A 15780-nucleotide genomic window follows, 5' to 3' on the forward strand; every position below is an offset into this window, starting at 1 on the left:
AAATGTAATAAAGTTGTCTAACATGGACCAATTCACATTTTGAGTACCGGTAGTTGAATATGTGTATTATCAAATTTAGAGCTCAAAAAAGAGAGACGTTGAAGTATATTTTGATCAAGCAAACGGCATTGATTGGGTGGAATGGCCCGGTAACATTTTTGAGTTTCTACTTAAAGTCCTGCCTGCCTTAGTTATGGGTGTTTTGTGTTTGTTCAAAACAATGCCACCATATGCTGCATACATGCTGTGACAACAACCTAGAAACTTGGTTGTTTGTTTGATCAGTCCAGTGCACTGCTGGAAATTGGGAAGGATACATTTAAAATGACCACTAGCAGTAGTGTTTGCAGATTCTCAATTATACAGAGAATGTGTATAATTGCAAATTATACATTATATAGATTTATACATAAATCTGTATAATTTAGCAACTGTTATGTAAAAGAAAAGGGGTAAGATTAAATAAGCTCTGCTTCTTCCTACTCATTTTCGAACATGTTGAAAAGAGAAACTGGAAATTGCGATGTATGTATTGTATGCTTGCATGTTCGAAATAAAGTCAAAACTCAAACTCAAACGAACAGAAAGAAGTGAGGTGGTCTGATCTACAAAATCAAGATAAGGTAGCATACACAGAATACAATCAGTCCATCAAAGGTAAAAGTAGAACGCTCTCACCTTGGCAAAAAGTGCTCCTTTGGCTGCTAGTGCATCCTCTCCTCTTCCATTGGGGTAGCACTCATAGCGTGCATCAAGGATTGGGTATCGACTTGCCAGCATCAGGCCACTGTTCAGGAATTTGAAACTGGAACCGCAACCTTTCCAGCCGTACCGCCCGACATCACTCAGCACATAGGGGAAGTATCGGTGCAACTGTTGCCGCAGTCGAGTTGTCGAACCATGGTCAAAAACTTCCTGCAGGGCAAGGAAATCCAAGTTGGCAGGGAAGAAGGCAGAAATCTCATGGTCGAACGTCTCATCTCCGTGGCGACGCTTCCTACCGGGGCGCTTAAATATTGAAGTGCGAGGCACATGAGAGAGTGTGTTGTTCGAGGAGATCACTCCTACACCATCGCCTCCATGGTATCGAGCAAGAGATTCTTTTGAGGCGGTCATGCTGCCCATGTCGCCGCCTGCAGGCTCCCATGACTGATGGTTACCTGTTTCTGTCACCTCTTGGGGTTCTGGCTCTGGGGCACTGATGCTGATCTGAACCCCTGATGTGTGAAGTGGGCAGTTAGCGGCGGTTTTCTCTTTTTTCTCTTTCCCATGCATTGAGCAGCCATGATTGCTGAGACCGCTCTGAGCTCCTGTGGAGTGCATAGGACCGGCTGGAGCATCCCCCACAGAATGTAAAGGACAGCCTGGGGCATCGGCCACAGAATGCAAAGGACAGCCAGGGGCATCGGCCACATAATGCAAAGGACAGCCCGGGGAATCGTCCACAGAATGCATAGGACAGTCTGGAGCATCAGCCACAGAATGCAAAGGACAGCTTGGGGCATCAGCCACAGGATGAATATGACAGTCTGGAGCATTATTCAAACAATGCAAAGGACAGTCTGGGGTGTCGGCCAAAGAATGTAAAGGACAGTCTGAGCTGCTGTTAGTTTCCACAGGATGGAGGGGGCAATCCACTTTGGTCTCTTCAGCATCTTGGTGAAGGGGACATCCAGAGGATCCCTGCACTCCTGCAGATGGATGAAATGGGCAGCCTGTTGCACCTGAGGGGTGAATCGGACACTCAGTGAGAGGCTCAGTTTCAGTTTCTGATGGACCATTAATAGTGTGTGTATGGTCCGGTCGCTGGTCCACGGAGGATGTACGACGAAATCCTGCGGCCAGACTGCTGAAAGATGTGGCACTAATGATTGAATGACAAAAAGAGAAATAATGACATACATTAACACACAAGTTAGTGTATTGACTTGGATCCAAAAACATAAGCAGAAAGGGTGACAATAAATGTTTTGTTTGTTGACATGGTTTTCCTCAATCTGTTCATGATTTTAATTAGACTCTTGAATTTTCATATGATATTTCATACCAAAACATTGAAACCAGTTGATCTTTGGGTGTTTACAGTAGATCCCAAAATTTTAAAGAAAAGTAAATGCGTTATCACACACAGGCTTGCAATTACAGTAAACCCTGGAACGCGCCCTGAAATTGCCCATGAAAAGTGGTAGATGTCTGCAGCTTGTTTGAATACATAACAAAACGCCACAGGTAGGATAACATGGATGTGCAGTAAATGATGGAGTGTCTCCGTAGTGAAAGCCCTTTATTATACACACACAAACCTCATTTAAATAAGGCGGTCTCCACCATTTATCAATTGCACATGCAATCGTAGTAGAACACACTGTGGAGTCTCGCTCACGCACTGCCTGACAGGTAGGCACCTCACAGGGGAGGAGCCAGGGCATGGAGGCAGAGTGGAACACGGAGGACAACGCCCCAGCCTAGGCCGCGTCATCGAGGGGCGGTACGTATCGCTGTACCTGAAGTGCCACCAGCTGTGCGGCCGTGTGGGTTCCAGCTACAAACTTTTCTTAACACTGCCCATGCTTGCCAAACTTGAGACCTCCAAATTCGGGAAATTCACTGAAATTTAAGTATATATATATATATATATATATATATATATATATATATATATATATATATATATATATATATATATATAGCTAGAAGTCACTGAAAGTCAAGTATTTATTTTATTTATATATATATATATATATATATATATATATATATATATATATATATATATATATATGCATATATATATATATATATCAGTGACGTGCAGTTATGTATTCATCATGGAAAGAAAAAAAATGTAAAAAGAAAAAAAATTTATTAAATTGTTATATGTATCCAGTGATTATACTATAAAGTTATTTTCCATTTAACTTCACCAGTTTTAGATTATTTTTATTCAAAATCGCTGAATTTTCACATTTGCCGTTCAAATACTGAGAAGAGACTTGCGGTGATCAGCAGCCAGTTGAGGCACGTCACTGCGTTGAGCCTCACCATGGATTGCGCAATGACTCGGCTAACTGCTGGCCTGCTGTGCAGTGAGACCCTATTGCTATATGAACTATATTATACATTTCCATAGTTTAGTTAGCTGAGGTATATAATGTACAGTGTATTTTGTCAACAACTGTATGTGTGTAACGTATTTCTTGTGCTGAGCGATCTTAAAACGGCTGCGAAGACGCACTGGCTGAGGCTCGCAGTAATCCCGAGCAGACATGACGACAGGCTGTCGTCACTCAGGTCCGCACGGACCTGGAGGGGGCATGCCTTAAGTCCGGCTGGAAATCGGGAGAAATTCGGGAGAATGGTTGTCCCGGGAGATTTTCAGGAGAGGCACTGAAATTCGGGAGTCTCCCGGAAAATTCGGCAGGGTTGGCAAGTATGACACTGCCTCATTCAGGTCTGGCTCTCCTCTGTGTCAAGGCAGGTGCATCAGGCGGTAAGCTAAGACATCCACTATTTCCCCATTAATGACATTACTGGTGAAATGTTTACTGATATATTTCTCTTGTTTATAGGTAAGATATATGTGTGTGATACATGAACAGCACCAAGTCATTGGTGCAAACATTTGTTTGACACATGAACACTAAGTCATTAATTAGTACAGATATGTGGATGACACATGAACACCAAAACACTGATACAGATATAAGGATGACACTTGAACAGCATCAAGTCGTTGGTACATGTGGATGACATATCGGTTTAAATCAGCAGCCAAGAAGCTCAAACACCCAATAACCAGAAAAACACTATGGCGTAAGCCATGGGTGTCAAACTCTGGCCCTTGAGGCGATATCAAATTAACACTAGAGCTGGCCCGCCGATTATATACAGCGGCGGTGCGCGGTAACACCGCATTCACTGCTAATTCTCATACTTGCCAACCCTCCTGGGAGACTTCCAAATTTCAGTGCCCCTCCCGAAAATCGCCACGTCCGCTTTTCATCCAGTCCAACGAGTACTGGCCTAGTCACATTATATGTGCGGCTTCTGCACGCACACACAAGTGAATGCCATGCATACTTGATCAACAGGTTACACTGAGGGTGGCCGTATAAACAACTTTAACACTGTTAGAAATATATACGCCACACTCCCGGAAGAGTTAGTACTGCAAAGGGTTCTGGGTATTTGTTCTGTTGTGTTTATGTTGTGTTACGGTGCGGATGTTCTCCCGAAATGTGTTTGTCATTCTTGTTTGGTGTGGATTCACAGTGTGGCGTATATTTCTAACAGTGTTAAAGTTGTTTGTATCGCCACTCTCAGTGTAACGTGTATCGCTGTTGATCAAGTATGGGTTGCATTCACGTGTGTGTGCGTACAGAAGCCGCACATATCTTGTGACTGGGCTGGCACGTTGTTAGAATGGATGAACAGCGGACTTGACGACAGCTCGTAGAGGACCTTAAAGGCAGTGCCTTTAAGGCACGCCCCCAAGACTGTGGTCCGGGTGGACTCCGAGATATAATGACTGATGAACACCTTTGTTCGATAATGAAGGTTGCCTGAGCCCCGACATTAATGAACTAGCATCCAAGAAAAGATGGCAGGTATCTGGCTTGGGCATATCAGATTAGATCAGTGTGTTGCAAACTGAGCAGTTTAAAGTCCTGAATGGTTGGTTTATTCATTGTTATTTTATTTTCAAATTTATTAGCCTGTGGAAAAAGTTAATGTTGATATTTACCTCAGAAGGCTGCAAATAGAAAAGAGGCATTCCATTTTTATTTAAATTGTATTTGAAATGCCATTGATATTTTTTTATTATTATTATTATTATTTGAAACTCGATTTTGCATGTCACTATAAATAAATAATGATAAATGGGTTATACTTGTATAGCGCTTTTCTACCTTCAAGGTACTCAAAGCGCTTTGACAGTATTTCCACATTCACACATTCACACACATTCACACACTGATGGTTGGAGCTGCCATGCAAGGCGCTAACCAGCAGCCATCAGGAGCAAAGGGTGAAGTGTCTTGCCCAAGGACACAACCGACGTCACTAGGATGGTAGAAGGTGGGTATTGAACCCCAGTAACCAGCAACCGTCCGATTGCTGGCACAGCCACTCTACCAACTTCGCCACGCCGTCCCATAAAGTTATATAAGCCTTGCTTGTTCAATATTCAATGCAAAACTTGTTTGGGTCCCTATTAAAAGGTTAATTTGTTCAACCTTGGCCGCGGCTTTGTTCAGTTTTAAATTTTGACCCACTCTGTATTTGAGTTTGACACCCCTGGCGTAAGCTCTTCAGTGCAGTGAAGAATGCACTGGTTTATATATTGCATTATATGTTGATTTATAAAATAATTGGGGAAGCAGGCTGTTAAAACGCAGACAGGCAAATTAAAGGATAAAACATTTGATCCAGTGCCAACTGAAGAAGCCTGCTGGTAGGAGAGGCATAACAATCTGAACAGTCCACTTCCGATCTGCAAAAAAGGCTGAGCCTTTCCTCTGCTCACATGAAGTCTCGTTAATGATCTTGCGTTGTCTTCCAGTCGTTATTTTCTGTTGGTAACACAGTCCAGTCCAATATTGGTCCTTTTTTCAACCAGTGATGTTCAGAATACGAGAGTTAATGACCAAGAGCAAGTGTGTGCCATATGTGTCCATGCTATGCAGATAGGATAAACTAATCTCCTAGCCTGTTGTTCTGCTAGCATTAGCCTGTTAGCTTTGCGCTGCGGTCCGTCCGGGGTCATTATATGCGTTGATGATCATTTGCATATTGCTGTGAGCTAATGGTATAACCACAGTAGTTCCATGTTACATTGATGTGGCGGAGGACGATATTTAGTTGCCAGGTCATGCGGTCTCAATATTGTAGTTAATTTTATCGACACCAGATGACGTCCTTGTATTGCATTCATTTATGTGTCAGCGCTGAATGCAAGGTACATACATTAGATCAGTCCGCTTGCAATCTAACTCCAGTGTAGTGCACCTCGCTTGATCTCAAATGTAGACAAAAACAGACTAAAGACACAAGCGTGAACATTACAGCAATCGCGCAAAAATAAAACAAATGCTCTCGAAGCTCCTTGCTGCCTTGTCTGGTAGCACCATTGTCCTGAACAAGCCAAATATAGTCAGAAGAAGCCATAAGATACCTGATAGAAGTGTTGGTGGGTGAATCGATGTAGATTTTAATCTGAGGCCGACAGGCACCGTTGCGGATCCTTTTCCCCACTTCCCGTGCTCTCCTGTGGGTGTTGGACAGGTTGTTGAACCTGGCCAGGGAGTCAGGCAGCAGGCAGACATTGGCACTGCAGAAACAGAAGCTCTTGCCCTGAGGTCTCCACTCTTTCGCCCCAACAAACCCTGACCCAGACTCGCCCTGCTCAGTCTGGTGTGTGTCTGGTCTGGAAAAGAGAGAGCACAAATATTTTTATGAATTTTTATTTAACATTCATTAAACAATTAATCAACAGTCAAAAGAAGGACATTAGCTTGGTTCGGCCACACATGCTAGAGGGTGGAAGAAAGCGAAGAAGACCACGGAAATCCTGGACAGACAACATCAAGACATGGACGGACCTGTCGACCTTAGAGCTATTGACGGCCAATAAGGACCGTGGGAACTGGCGCAGACTGGCTGCTTCTTTATCGCAGTTATTCCCCCGACAACTTGACAGTCATACGAATGACTGAGACTGACTGAAACAATTAATCGAAGCAACAGAATATAAATCAAAGATTTTTATTTTAATCAAATTAACCAATTTACCTAATAATAGTTGAAGCCTAATGCCCAACTGTTGCAACCTGTTGGACACATCGCATGCCGTACCACCGCGCGTCTTGGGTGGGCCTATGGTAGTACTCGCCCGCAATTGGCCCAGATGTGCGTCAACCAGTTTGCTTTGACAATAGTAATAACTAGGGACATGAAACTTACAACAAAACAGGATTTGATTAGATTCCAAATCTTGGGGTGACGATTCGATTCAGAATCGATTCTCGATGCAAAGCGATACTCGATTCCAACCAATTCTGGCAATATATTATTTGGGAGTACCAAACCTAAAAGTGACAAAGTTAGGGATGGAGTGCCATCTCCGAGATCCTGCCCCAAGTGGAGGAGTTTAAGTACATTGGTGTCTTGTTCCTAAGCGAGAGAAAAATAGATTATGAGATCGACAGTTGGATCGACTGGAGTGACGCGGACTCTGCATCTGCCCGTCTTGATGAAGAGGGAAGGCAAGCTTTTTATTTACCAGTCGATCTACGTTACTATCCTGTCATGAGCTTTGGGTTGTGACCGAAAGGACAAGATCGCCGATACAAGCGGCCGAAATGAGTTTCCTCTCACTTTGAGATAGGTTGAGAAGCTCTGTCATGTCGAGAGGAGCTCGGGGTAAAGTTGATGCTCCTATATGTTGACAGGAGCCAGATGAAGGCATCGGGCATCTGGTCAGGATGCCCCAGGACGCTTCTCTGGGGAGGCATTCAGGGCATGTCAGACCGGTAGGAGGCCATGGGAAAGACCCAGGACATGTTGGAGAGACCATGTCTCTCAGCAGGCCTGGGAACGCTTTCGGTTCCCCTGGGAATAGCTGGACGAAGAAGCCGGGGAGAGGGAAGTAGGCTGCTGCCCCCGCAACTTGACTGGACTAGCATTCGGCTTCAAACCAAACAGCTGTGTGCACATCCACATATCTGTATGTGCACAACAGGGGAGCTAAAACTCATTTTGCAGGTCTGAATGATTGTTATTTAAATGATTATCCAAGTTTGAAACAGTTTCAATACTGTCTTTTCATCTTTGGCAAAGCATGTTTTAAGCACAGCTTGGAGGTAGGCGGTTCCGTGTTTAAAACGTCAACTTTATCGAAAGTTTTGAAGCCCAAATACCTTCATATTGTGCTTCACGCACCCTCTTTATTAACAAGCAGAATTGTCTTTATTTGCCATTTTTCCTCTCCACACAGTTTCTCCTTGTGCGCTCTGTGAGTGTGTGCCCGCTGACACAGTCTACATGCTCCTCAGCTCTGTATGTCACCGCCGCTTGGCAGAAGGCATATGAAAAAATGTACCGGTATTTTTGAAAGGCAGCTAAGTACCGTTTTTTTATTCATTTGTACCACGGTACTTTATTAGTACCGGTATACCGTACAACCCTAATTCACACTTGTCGTTTTCGATCTGGTTTAAACAAACTCTGGGGAGTCGACTCTGATAATATGATGCCGTTTACATCTCAGAGATTAGTCTTGCTCTACATGTAAGTGGAGTCTGGTGCCTTTTGCCTAACTTGAGCGCAAGTGTGAACCCTGACAAAGCACCAAACATTGGCTATGACTTGGACAAACTTCAATGATCCACAAGAGAAATTGTTCCAACTTCGTTACCGAAGTTCAGCAATACCAGGCAACGGTTACCAACATCCGACAGAAAGCTGAGTAAAAATCATGGAAAGTAAGTTCTATGGAAGACCAGAAATATAATGAAATTTAGAGATATCGATAAATGCGTTAAAATGTAATATCGAAAATTATTGGTATCGTTTTTTTATTATCGGTATTGTTTTTTATTTTTTTATTTTACTTTTTTTATTAAATCAACATAAAAAACACAAGATACACTTACAATTAGTGCACCAACCCAAAAAACCTCCCTCCCCCATTTACACTCATTCACATAAAAGGGTTGTTTCTTTTTGTTATTAATATTCTGGTTCCTACATTATATATCAATATATATCAACACAGTCTGCAAGGTATACAGTCCGTAAGCACACATGATTGTGCATGCTGCTGGTCCACTAATAGTACTAACCTTTAACAGTTAATTTTACTAATTTTCATTAATTACTAGTTTCTATGTAACTGTTTTTATATTGTTTTACTTTCTTTTTTATTCAAGAAAATGTTTTTAATTTATTTATCTTATTTTATTAATTTAAAAAAAAAGTACCTTATCTTCACCATACCTGGTTGTCCAAATTAAGCATAATAATGTGTTGATTCAACGACTGCATATATCGGTTGATATCGGTATCGGTTGATATCGGTATCGGTAATTAAAGAGTTGGACAATATCGGAATATCGGATATCGACAAAAAGCCATTATCGGACATCCCTAATGAAAATACGTATGTTTTCAAATAAGGGGATGTGTTGATCATTACATATAGTCGCCACAAACATAGTGTCTTTGCAGAACATCTTCAGGAACCTTTTTGACGTATTTATATCATTTATGTGTTCTCAGTTACATCTTAGCTGACAGTGATTTTTTTTTTTTTCTTATTTTTTATTTAGTATTATTTATTGTTTGCCACATGGGCAAATAATATTGTTGATCTTGCTCAGGGATGTCAAACTGGTTTTCATTGAGGGTCACATCGCAGTTATGGCTGCCATCAGAGGGCCGCTTGTAACAGCGAATAATGTATGAATTTGCCTCTGGATTTCATTATTAATTATATAAATTGTCTTAAGTAGACTGTCGATTTTACAGTCAAAACTTTCCATTTACAAAATGTTACTGTAAAATACAGTGGGTTTTTTTTGTGTTTTATATAACAACATTACAGTAAATGGAAAAACAGTACCACTGTTTTGGGGGGGTTACGGAAAAAAATGGCAGCTTAGTTGCCAGAAATTTACTATTAAATTTACATTGGTTTTTACAACATTATATTGTCAATGGAAAAACAGTACAAGTTCTTTTTTTATTCTGGCAATTTAGCTGACAGTTTTTCTTCCGTAAAAACAAATGTACCGTCTTTCCATTTACAGAAATATGGCAGCTCAGTCAACAGAATTTTAACGCAAAAAAATTGTAGTTTTTTTTCCAATTTACAGTAATATGCTGCAAAGAACAGTGAAGTGAAGTGAATTATATTTATATAGCGCTTTTCTCTAGTGACTCAAAGCGCTTTACATTGTGAAACACAATATCTAAGTTACATTTTTAAACCAGTGTGGGTGGCACTGGGAGAAGGTGGGTAAAGTGTCTTGCCCAAGGACACAACAGCAGTGACGTGGTTGGCAGAAGTGGGGATCGAACCTGGAATCCTCAAGTTACTGGCACGGCCACTCTACCAACCGAGCTATACCGCCCCATACCATAACATGTATTGTCATTTTTATTAATTTGATAGGTAGTTTGCTGTAAAATCACAAGTCAAGCAGATATTTAAGTATTTATTTTTATTTAGACAAAAATGTTTTGGAAAGTATGATAATATCATATTTGTTGCAATATTGGATACTTTTAAAGTTTAAAAGATATGCAGGTACATATATTTTTTCTGTCAAAATTAAAACAATCAATTACATTTAGTGAGAAAATATTAAGTACTTTATTGACACGTATCATTTCCATGGCCAGATAAAATGATGTCGCGGGCCAGGTCTGGCCCCTGGGCCTTGAGTTTGACACCGGAATCTTCCTATGTTAGAATCATTATCAGCCACAACAGGTACGAGAATCGTGATCTAGATTCTCGTACCTGTTGTGGCTGATAGTAATTCTAACGCAGGAAGATTCTTAACAATGTATGCAAGCTGAAAGACGTCATTTGTCATTTTGTTTTGGAGATATAAATAAAAATCTCCTTTTTAATTTACTGTGAATATTATATCCATCCATCCATTCATCTTCTTCCGCTTATCCGAGGTCGGGTCGCGGGGGCAGCAGCCTAAGCAGGGAAGCCCAGACTTCCCTCTCCCCAGGCACATCGTCCAGCTCTTCCTGTGGGACCCCGAGGCGTTCCCAGGCCAGCCGGGAGACATAGTCTTCCCAACGTGTCCTGGGTCTTCCTCGCGGCCTCCTACCGGTCGGACATGCCCTAAACACCTCCCTAGGGAGGCGTTCGGGTGGCATCCTGACCAGATGCCCGAACCACCTCATCTGGCTCCTTTCGATGTGGAGGAGCAGCGGCTTTACTTTGAGCTCCTCCCGGATGGCAGAGCTTCTCACCCTATCTCTAAGGGAGAGCCCCGCCACCCGGCGGAGGAAACTCATTTCGGCCGCTTGTACCCGTGATCTTGTCCTTTCGGTCATAACCCAAAGCTCATGACCATAGGTGAGGATGGGAACGTAGATCGACCGGTAAATTGAGAGCTTTGCCTTCCGGCTCAGCTCCTTCTTCACCACAACGGACCGATACAGCGTCCGCATTACTGAAGACGCGCACCGATCCGCCTGTCGATCTCACGATTCACTCTTCCTTCACTCGTGAACAAGACTCCGAGGTACTTGAACTCCTCCACTTGGGGCAAGATCTCCTCCCCAACCCGGAGATGGCAATCCACCCTTTTCCGGGCGAGAACCATGGACTCGGACTTGGAGGTGCTGATTCTCATCCCAGTCGCTTCACACTCAGCTGCGAACCGATCCAGTGAGAGCTGAAGATCCTGGCCAGATGAAGCCATCAGGACCACATCATCTGCAAAAAGCAGAGACCTAATCCTGCAGCCACCAAACCAGATCCCCTCAACGCCTTGACTGCGCCTAGAAATTCTGTCCATAAAGGTTATGAACAGAATTGGTGACAAAGGGCAGCCTTGGCGGAGTCCAACCCTCACTGGAAACGTGTCCGACTTACTACCGGCAATGCGGACCAAGCTCTGGCACTGATCATACAGGGAGCGGACTGCCACAATCAGACAGTCCGATACCCCATACTCTCTGAGCACTCCCCACAGGACTTCCCGAGGGACACGGTCGAATGCCTTCTCCAAGTCCACAAAACACATGTAGACTGGTTGGGCAAACTCCCATGCACCCTCAAGGACCCTGCCGAGAGTATAGAGCTGGTCCACAGTTCCACGACCAGGACGAAAACCACACTGTTCCTCCTGAATCCGAGGTTCGACTATCCGGCGTAGCCTCCTCTCCAGCACACCTGAATAGACCTTACCGGGAAGGCTGAGGAGTGTGATCCCACGATAGTTAGAACACACCCTCGGGTTCCCCTTCTTAAAGAGAGGAACCACCACCCCGGTCTGCCAATCCAGTGGTACCGCCCCCGATGTCCACGCGATGCTGCAGAGTCTTGTCAACCAAGACAGCCCCACAGCATCCAGAGCCTTAAGGAACTCCGGGCGGATCTCATCCACCCCCGGGGCCTTGCCACCGAGGAGCTTTTTAACTACCTCTGTTACGGCGCACGCGCAGTCTGATTCTCCCTCCTCTGCGGGAACACTTGGAGGCTCCGTTTGTGCGCACCTCGGGACACGCCCACGGGTGCGCACATCCAGGAACGCGCCGCGCGCGTCACCGCCCTGCTGCAGCCACCAGCTGCAATCACTCGCTGGCAATCATCACACCTGGAACTGATGAGGGCGAGCTGGTTAAAAGACCAGTGGACCCTAGGATCGGCGCGGGAACTTAGTTTTCTCATGGTGTACCGTAAGGCTTATGATCTCTCGCTCTGCGTGTTTTCCCTCGTGTCTGACGTCCTTGTTTGTTCTCCCGTGTCCCCGCAGTACCCTCCGTCGCCTGGAAAGTGAGCTGTGCGTTTCACTTTTCCCTGGATCTCCCTCTGGACTCTGACTGCCTCCTTCGTTCCTAGACCTTTCTCTCGCCCCTGGATTCTGACGCCTCACTCTCGCCCCGGATCATCTGCCTGCCTCTTGGACCCCTTTTGCCTTGCCCTCTTTGGACTTGTCTGCTCCCTCATCTAACAGAACGGTAATACACAACAGCTAACTACACACATAGTCTAACACCACTCACTCTAGGGTTTTGTCACACACTCCATTTCATTAGTTTAGTTTATATTAGTATTGTTTGTTATTATTATATATATATTGAATATACAATATATATATATAATAAATAATTGTACATACTGCCCCCTGGTGTCTGTTTGCCGTCACCTCCCTTTAGTCTATACACAACAGTAAGTTCCCGCCAAAATTATTAAGGACCTGACGGCACAGTTCCTTAGCCCCACCCCAGTGACTTTAGTTCCGCCCCTGTGAATTTTTTTTTCTTCCTCTTTTTGCCCCATTCACAATGTCTTTTTCTTTTTTTCGCTCCACACGGGAGGATTTTTCTTGCCCTGTCGACATGTCTTGGAAGGGGATGTTTAGTAGCGATATGAGCAAGGAGGAATTTTCTCGTCGCCTGGATACCCTCCTCCCACCCTTAGAGACTGTTCCTCAGCCAGCAAGAAGCGTCTGGCATCCGCTTTCGGAGGGGGGGGGGATAGTACTGGTGGCTGTACTGATGGGGTGGCGCAGCTGCACCAAAACAGCCTACTCCCTGCCAGACTTATTCCACCTATATTTCGCTTTTCCCAGCCACAGCTACCAGCCCCCTGGCTAGCCTCTGAGCTAGCACCAGCCCCTCGGCTAGCGTCAGAGCTAGCACCAGTCCCGAGGCTAGCGTCCAAGCTAGCACCAGTCCCGAGGCTAGCGTCCGAGCTAGCTCCAGTCCCGAGGCTAGCGTCCGAGCTAGCTCCAGTCCCGAGGCTAGCGTCCGAGCTAGCTCCAGTCCCGAGGCTAGCGTCCGAGCTAGCTCCAGTCCCGAGGCTAGCGTCCGAGCTAGCTCCAGTCCCGCGGCTAGCGTCCGAGCTAGCACCTGTCCCTCGGCTAGCGTCCGAGCTAGCACCTGTCCCTCGGCTAGCGTCCGAGCTAGCACCTGTCCCTCGGCTAGCGTCCGAGCTAGCACATGTCCCTCGGCTAGCGTCCGAGCTAGCACCTGTCCCTCGGCTAGCGTCCGAGCTAGCACCTGTCCCTCGGCTAGCGTCCGAGCTAGCACCTGTCCCTCGGCTAGCGTCCGAGCTAGCACCTGTCCCTCGGCTAGTGTTTAAGCTAGCACCTGTCCCTCGGCTAGCGTCCGAGCTAGCACCAGTCCCTCGGCTAGCGTCCGAGCTAGCACCAGTCCCTCGGCTAGCGTCTGAGCTAGCACCAGCCCTTCGGCTAGCCTCCGAGTTAGCACCAGTCCCTAGACTGGACCCCACGTCTCCACCAGCTCCCAGGCTGGACCCCACGTCTCCACCAGCTCCCAGGCTGGCCCCCACGTCTCCACCAGCTCCCAGGCTGGCCCCCACGTCTCCACCAGCTCCCAGGCTGGCCTCGACCTCTGCCCCTCGGCCGGCTCCGCCGACCTCTGCCCCACGGCCGGCTCCGCCAACTTCAGCACCTCGGCCGGCTCCGCCGACTTCAGCACCTCGGCTGGCTCCGCCGACTTCAGCACCTCGGCCGGCTCCGCCGACTTCAGCACCTCGGCCGGCTCCGCCAACTTCAGCACCTCGGCCGGCTCCTCAGCTGCCCTCCTCGTCTCCGCCTTTGACGTCCGCTGCTTCCACGCCTTTGACGTCCGCTGCTTCCACGCCTATGACTTCCGCTGCTGCTTCCACGCCGCCGATGACGTCTGCCGCTCCCACGCCGCCGCCGACGTCTTATCCTCGTTTCCGGCGAGACGCACCATGGCGCCAATCACGTCCGCCTTCCCGACGGCCAAGATGGTGGCCGTCCCTTGGTCGCCCGCCTCGCCGGCTTCAGCGGCGTTCTTCTCGCCGCCGCCATCAGACTCGTCCTCGGTGGATTCGGGGACACTTGGGCCCTTGGGCCGGTGACCCACCACCAGTTCGCCCCTCCGCCCTCCCTTGACTGTTGTTCCTGTTTTTTCGGGGGTTCGACTTCCAGGACATCTGGAATCTGTCCATAGGGGGGGGATACTGTAACGGCGCACGCGCAGTCTGATTCTCCCTCCTCTGCGGGAACACTTGGAGGCTCCGTCTGTGCGCACCTCAGGACACGCCCACGGGTGCGCACATCCAGGAATGCGCCGCGCGCGTCTCCGCCCTGCTGCAGCCACCAGCTGCAATCACTCGCTGGCAATCATCACACCTGGAACTGATGAGGGCGAGCTGGTTAAAAGACCAGTGGACCCTAGGATCGGCGCGGGAACTTAGTTTTCTCATGGTGTACCGTAAGGCTTATGATCTCTCTCTCTGCGTGTTTTCCCTCGTGTCTGACATCCTTGTTTGTTGTCCCGTGTCCCCGCAGTACCCTCCGTCGCCTGGAAAGTGAGCTGTGCGTTTCACTTTTCCCTGGATCTCCCTCTGGACTCTGACTGCCTCCTTCGTTCCTAGACCTTTCTCTCGCCCCTGGATTCTGACGCCTCACTCTCGCCCCGGATCATCTGCCTGCCTCTTGGACCCCTTTTGCCTTGCCCTCTTTGGACTTGTCTGCTCCCTCATCCAACAGAACGGTAATACACAACAGCTAACTACACACATAGTCTAACACCACTCACTCTAGGGTTTTGTCACACACTCCATTTCATTAGTTTAGTTTATATTAGTATTGTTTGTTATTATTATATATATATTGAATATACAATATATATATATAATAAATAATTGTACATACTGCCCCCTGGTGTCTGTTTGCCGTCACCTCCCTTTAGTCTATACACAACAACCTCAGCAACCTCAGCCCCAGAAATAGGAGAGCCCACCACAGACTCCCCAGGCACTGCTTCCTCATAGGAAGACGTGTTGGTGGGATTGAGGAGGTCTTCGAAGTATTCCCTCCACCGATCCACAACATCCGCAGTCGAGGTCAGCAGAACACCATCCTCGCCATACACGGTGTTGATAGTGCACTGCTTCCCCTTCCTGAGGCGGCGGATGGTGGTCCAGAATTGCTTCGAAGCCGTCCGAAAGTCGTTTTCCATGGCCTCACCGAACTCCTCCCATGTCCGAGTTTTTGCCTCTGCGACCGCTGAAGCCGCACACCGCTTGGC

The 15780-nt window shown here is 46.5% G+C and overlaps 1 protein-coding gene across 2 annotated transcripts in view; it reads right to left on the bottom strand.

Annotated features, from left to right (window-relative positions):
• Window positions 1-15780, bottom strand: part of smpd3 (sphingomyelin phosphodiesterase 3) — a 105696-nt gene that overhangs the window by 40231 nt on the left and 49685 nt on the right. For both annotated transcript variants that reach the window (XM_061928046.1, XM_061928047.1), the window contains 2 exons: window positions 6176-6427; window positions 679-1864 (listed from right to left, as the gene is read on the bottom strand). In XM_061928046.1, the coding sequence (XP_061784030.1) occupies window positions 679-1864; window positions 6176-6427 (1438 nt within the window). The remainder of the gene's footprint in view (window positions 1-678; window positions 1865-6175; window positions 6428-15780) is intronic.

The sequence above is a fragment of the Nerophis lumbriciformis genome, linkage group LG35, assembly GCF_033978685.3.
Source record: "Nerophis lumbriciformis linkage group LG35, RoL_Nlum_v2.1, whole genome shotgun sequence".
Lineage (NCBI taxonomy): Eukaryota > Metazoa > Chordata > Actinopteri > Syngnathiformes > Syngnathidae > Nerophis > Nerophis lumbriciformis.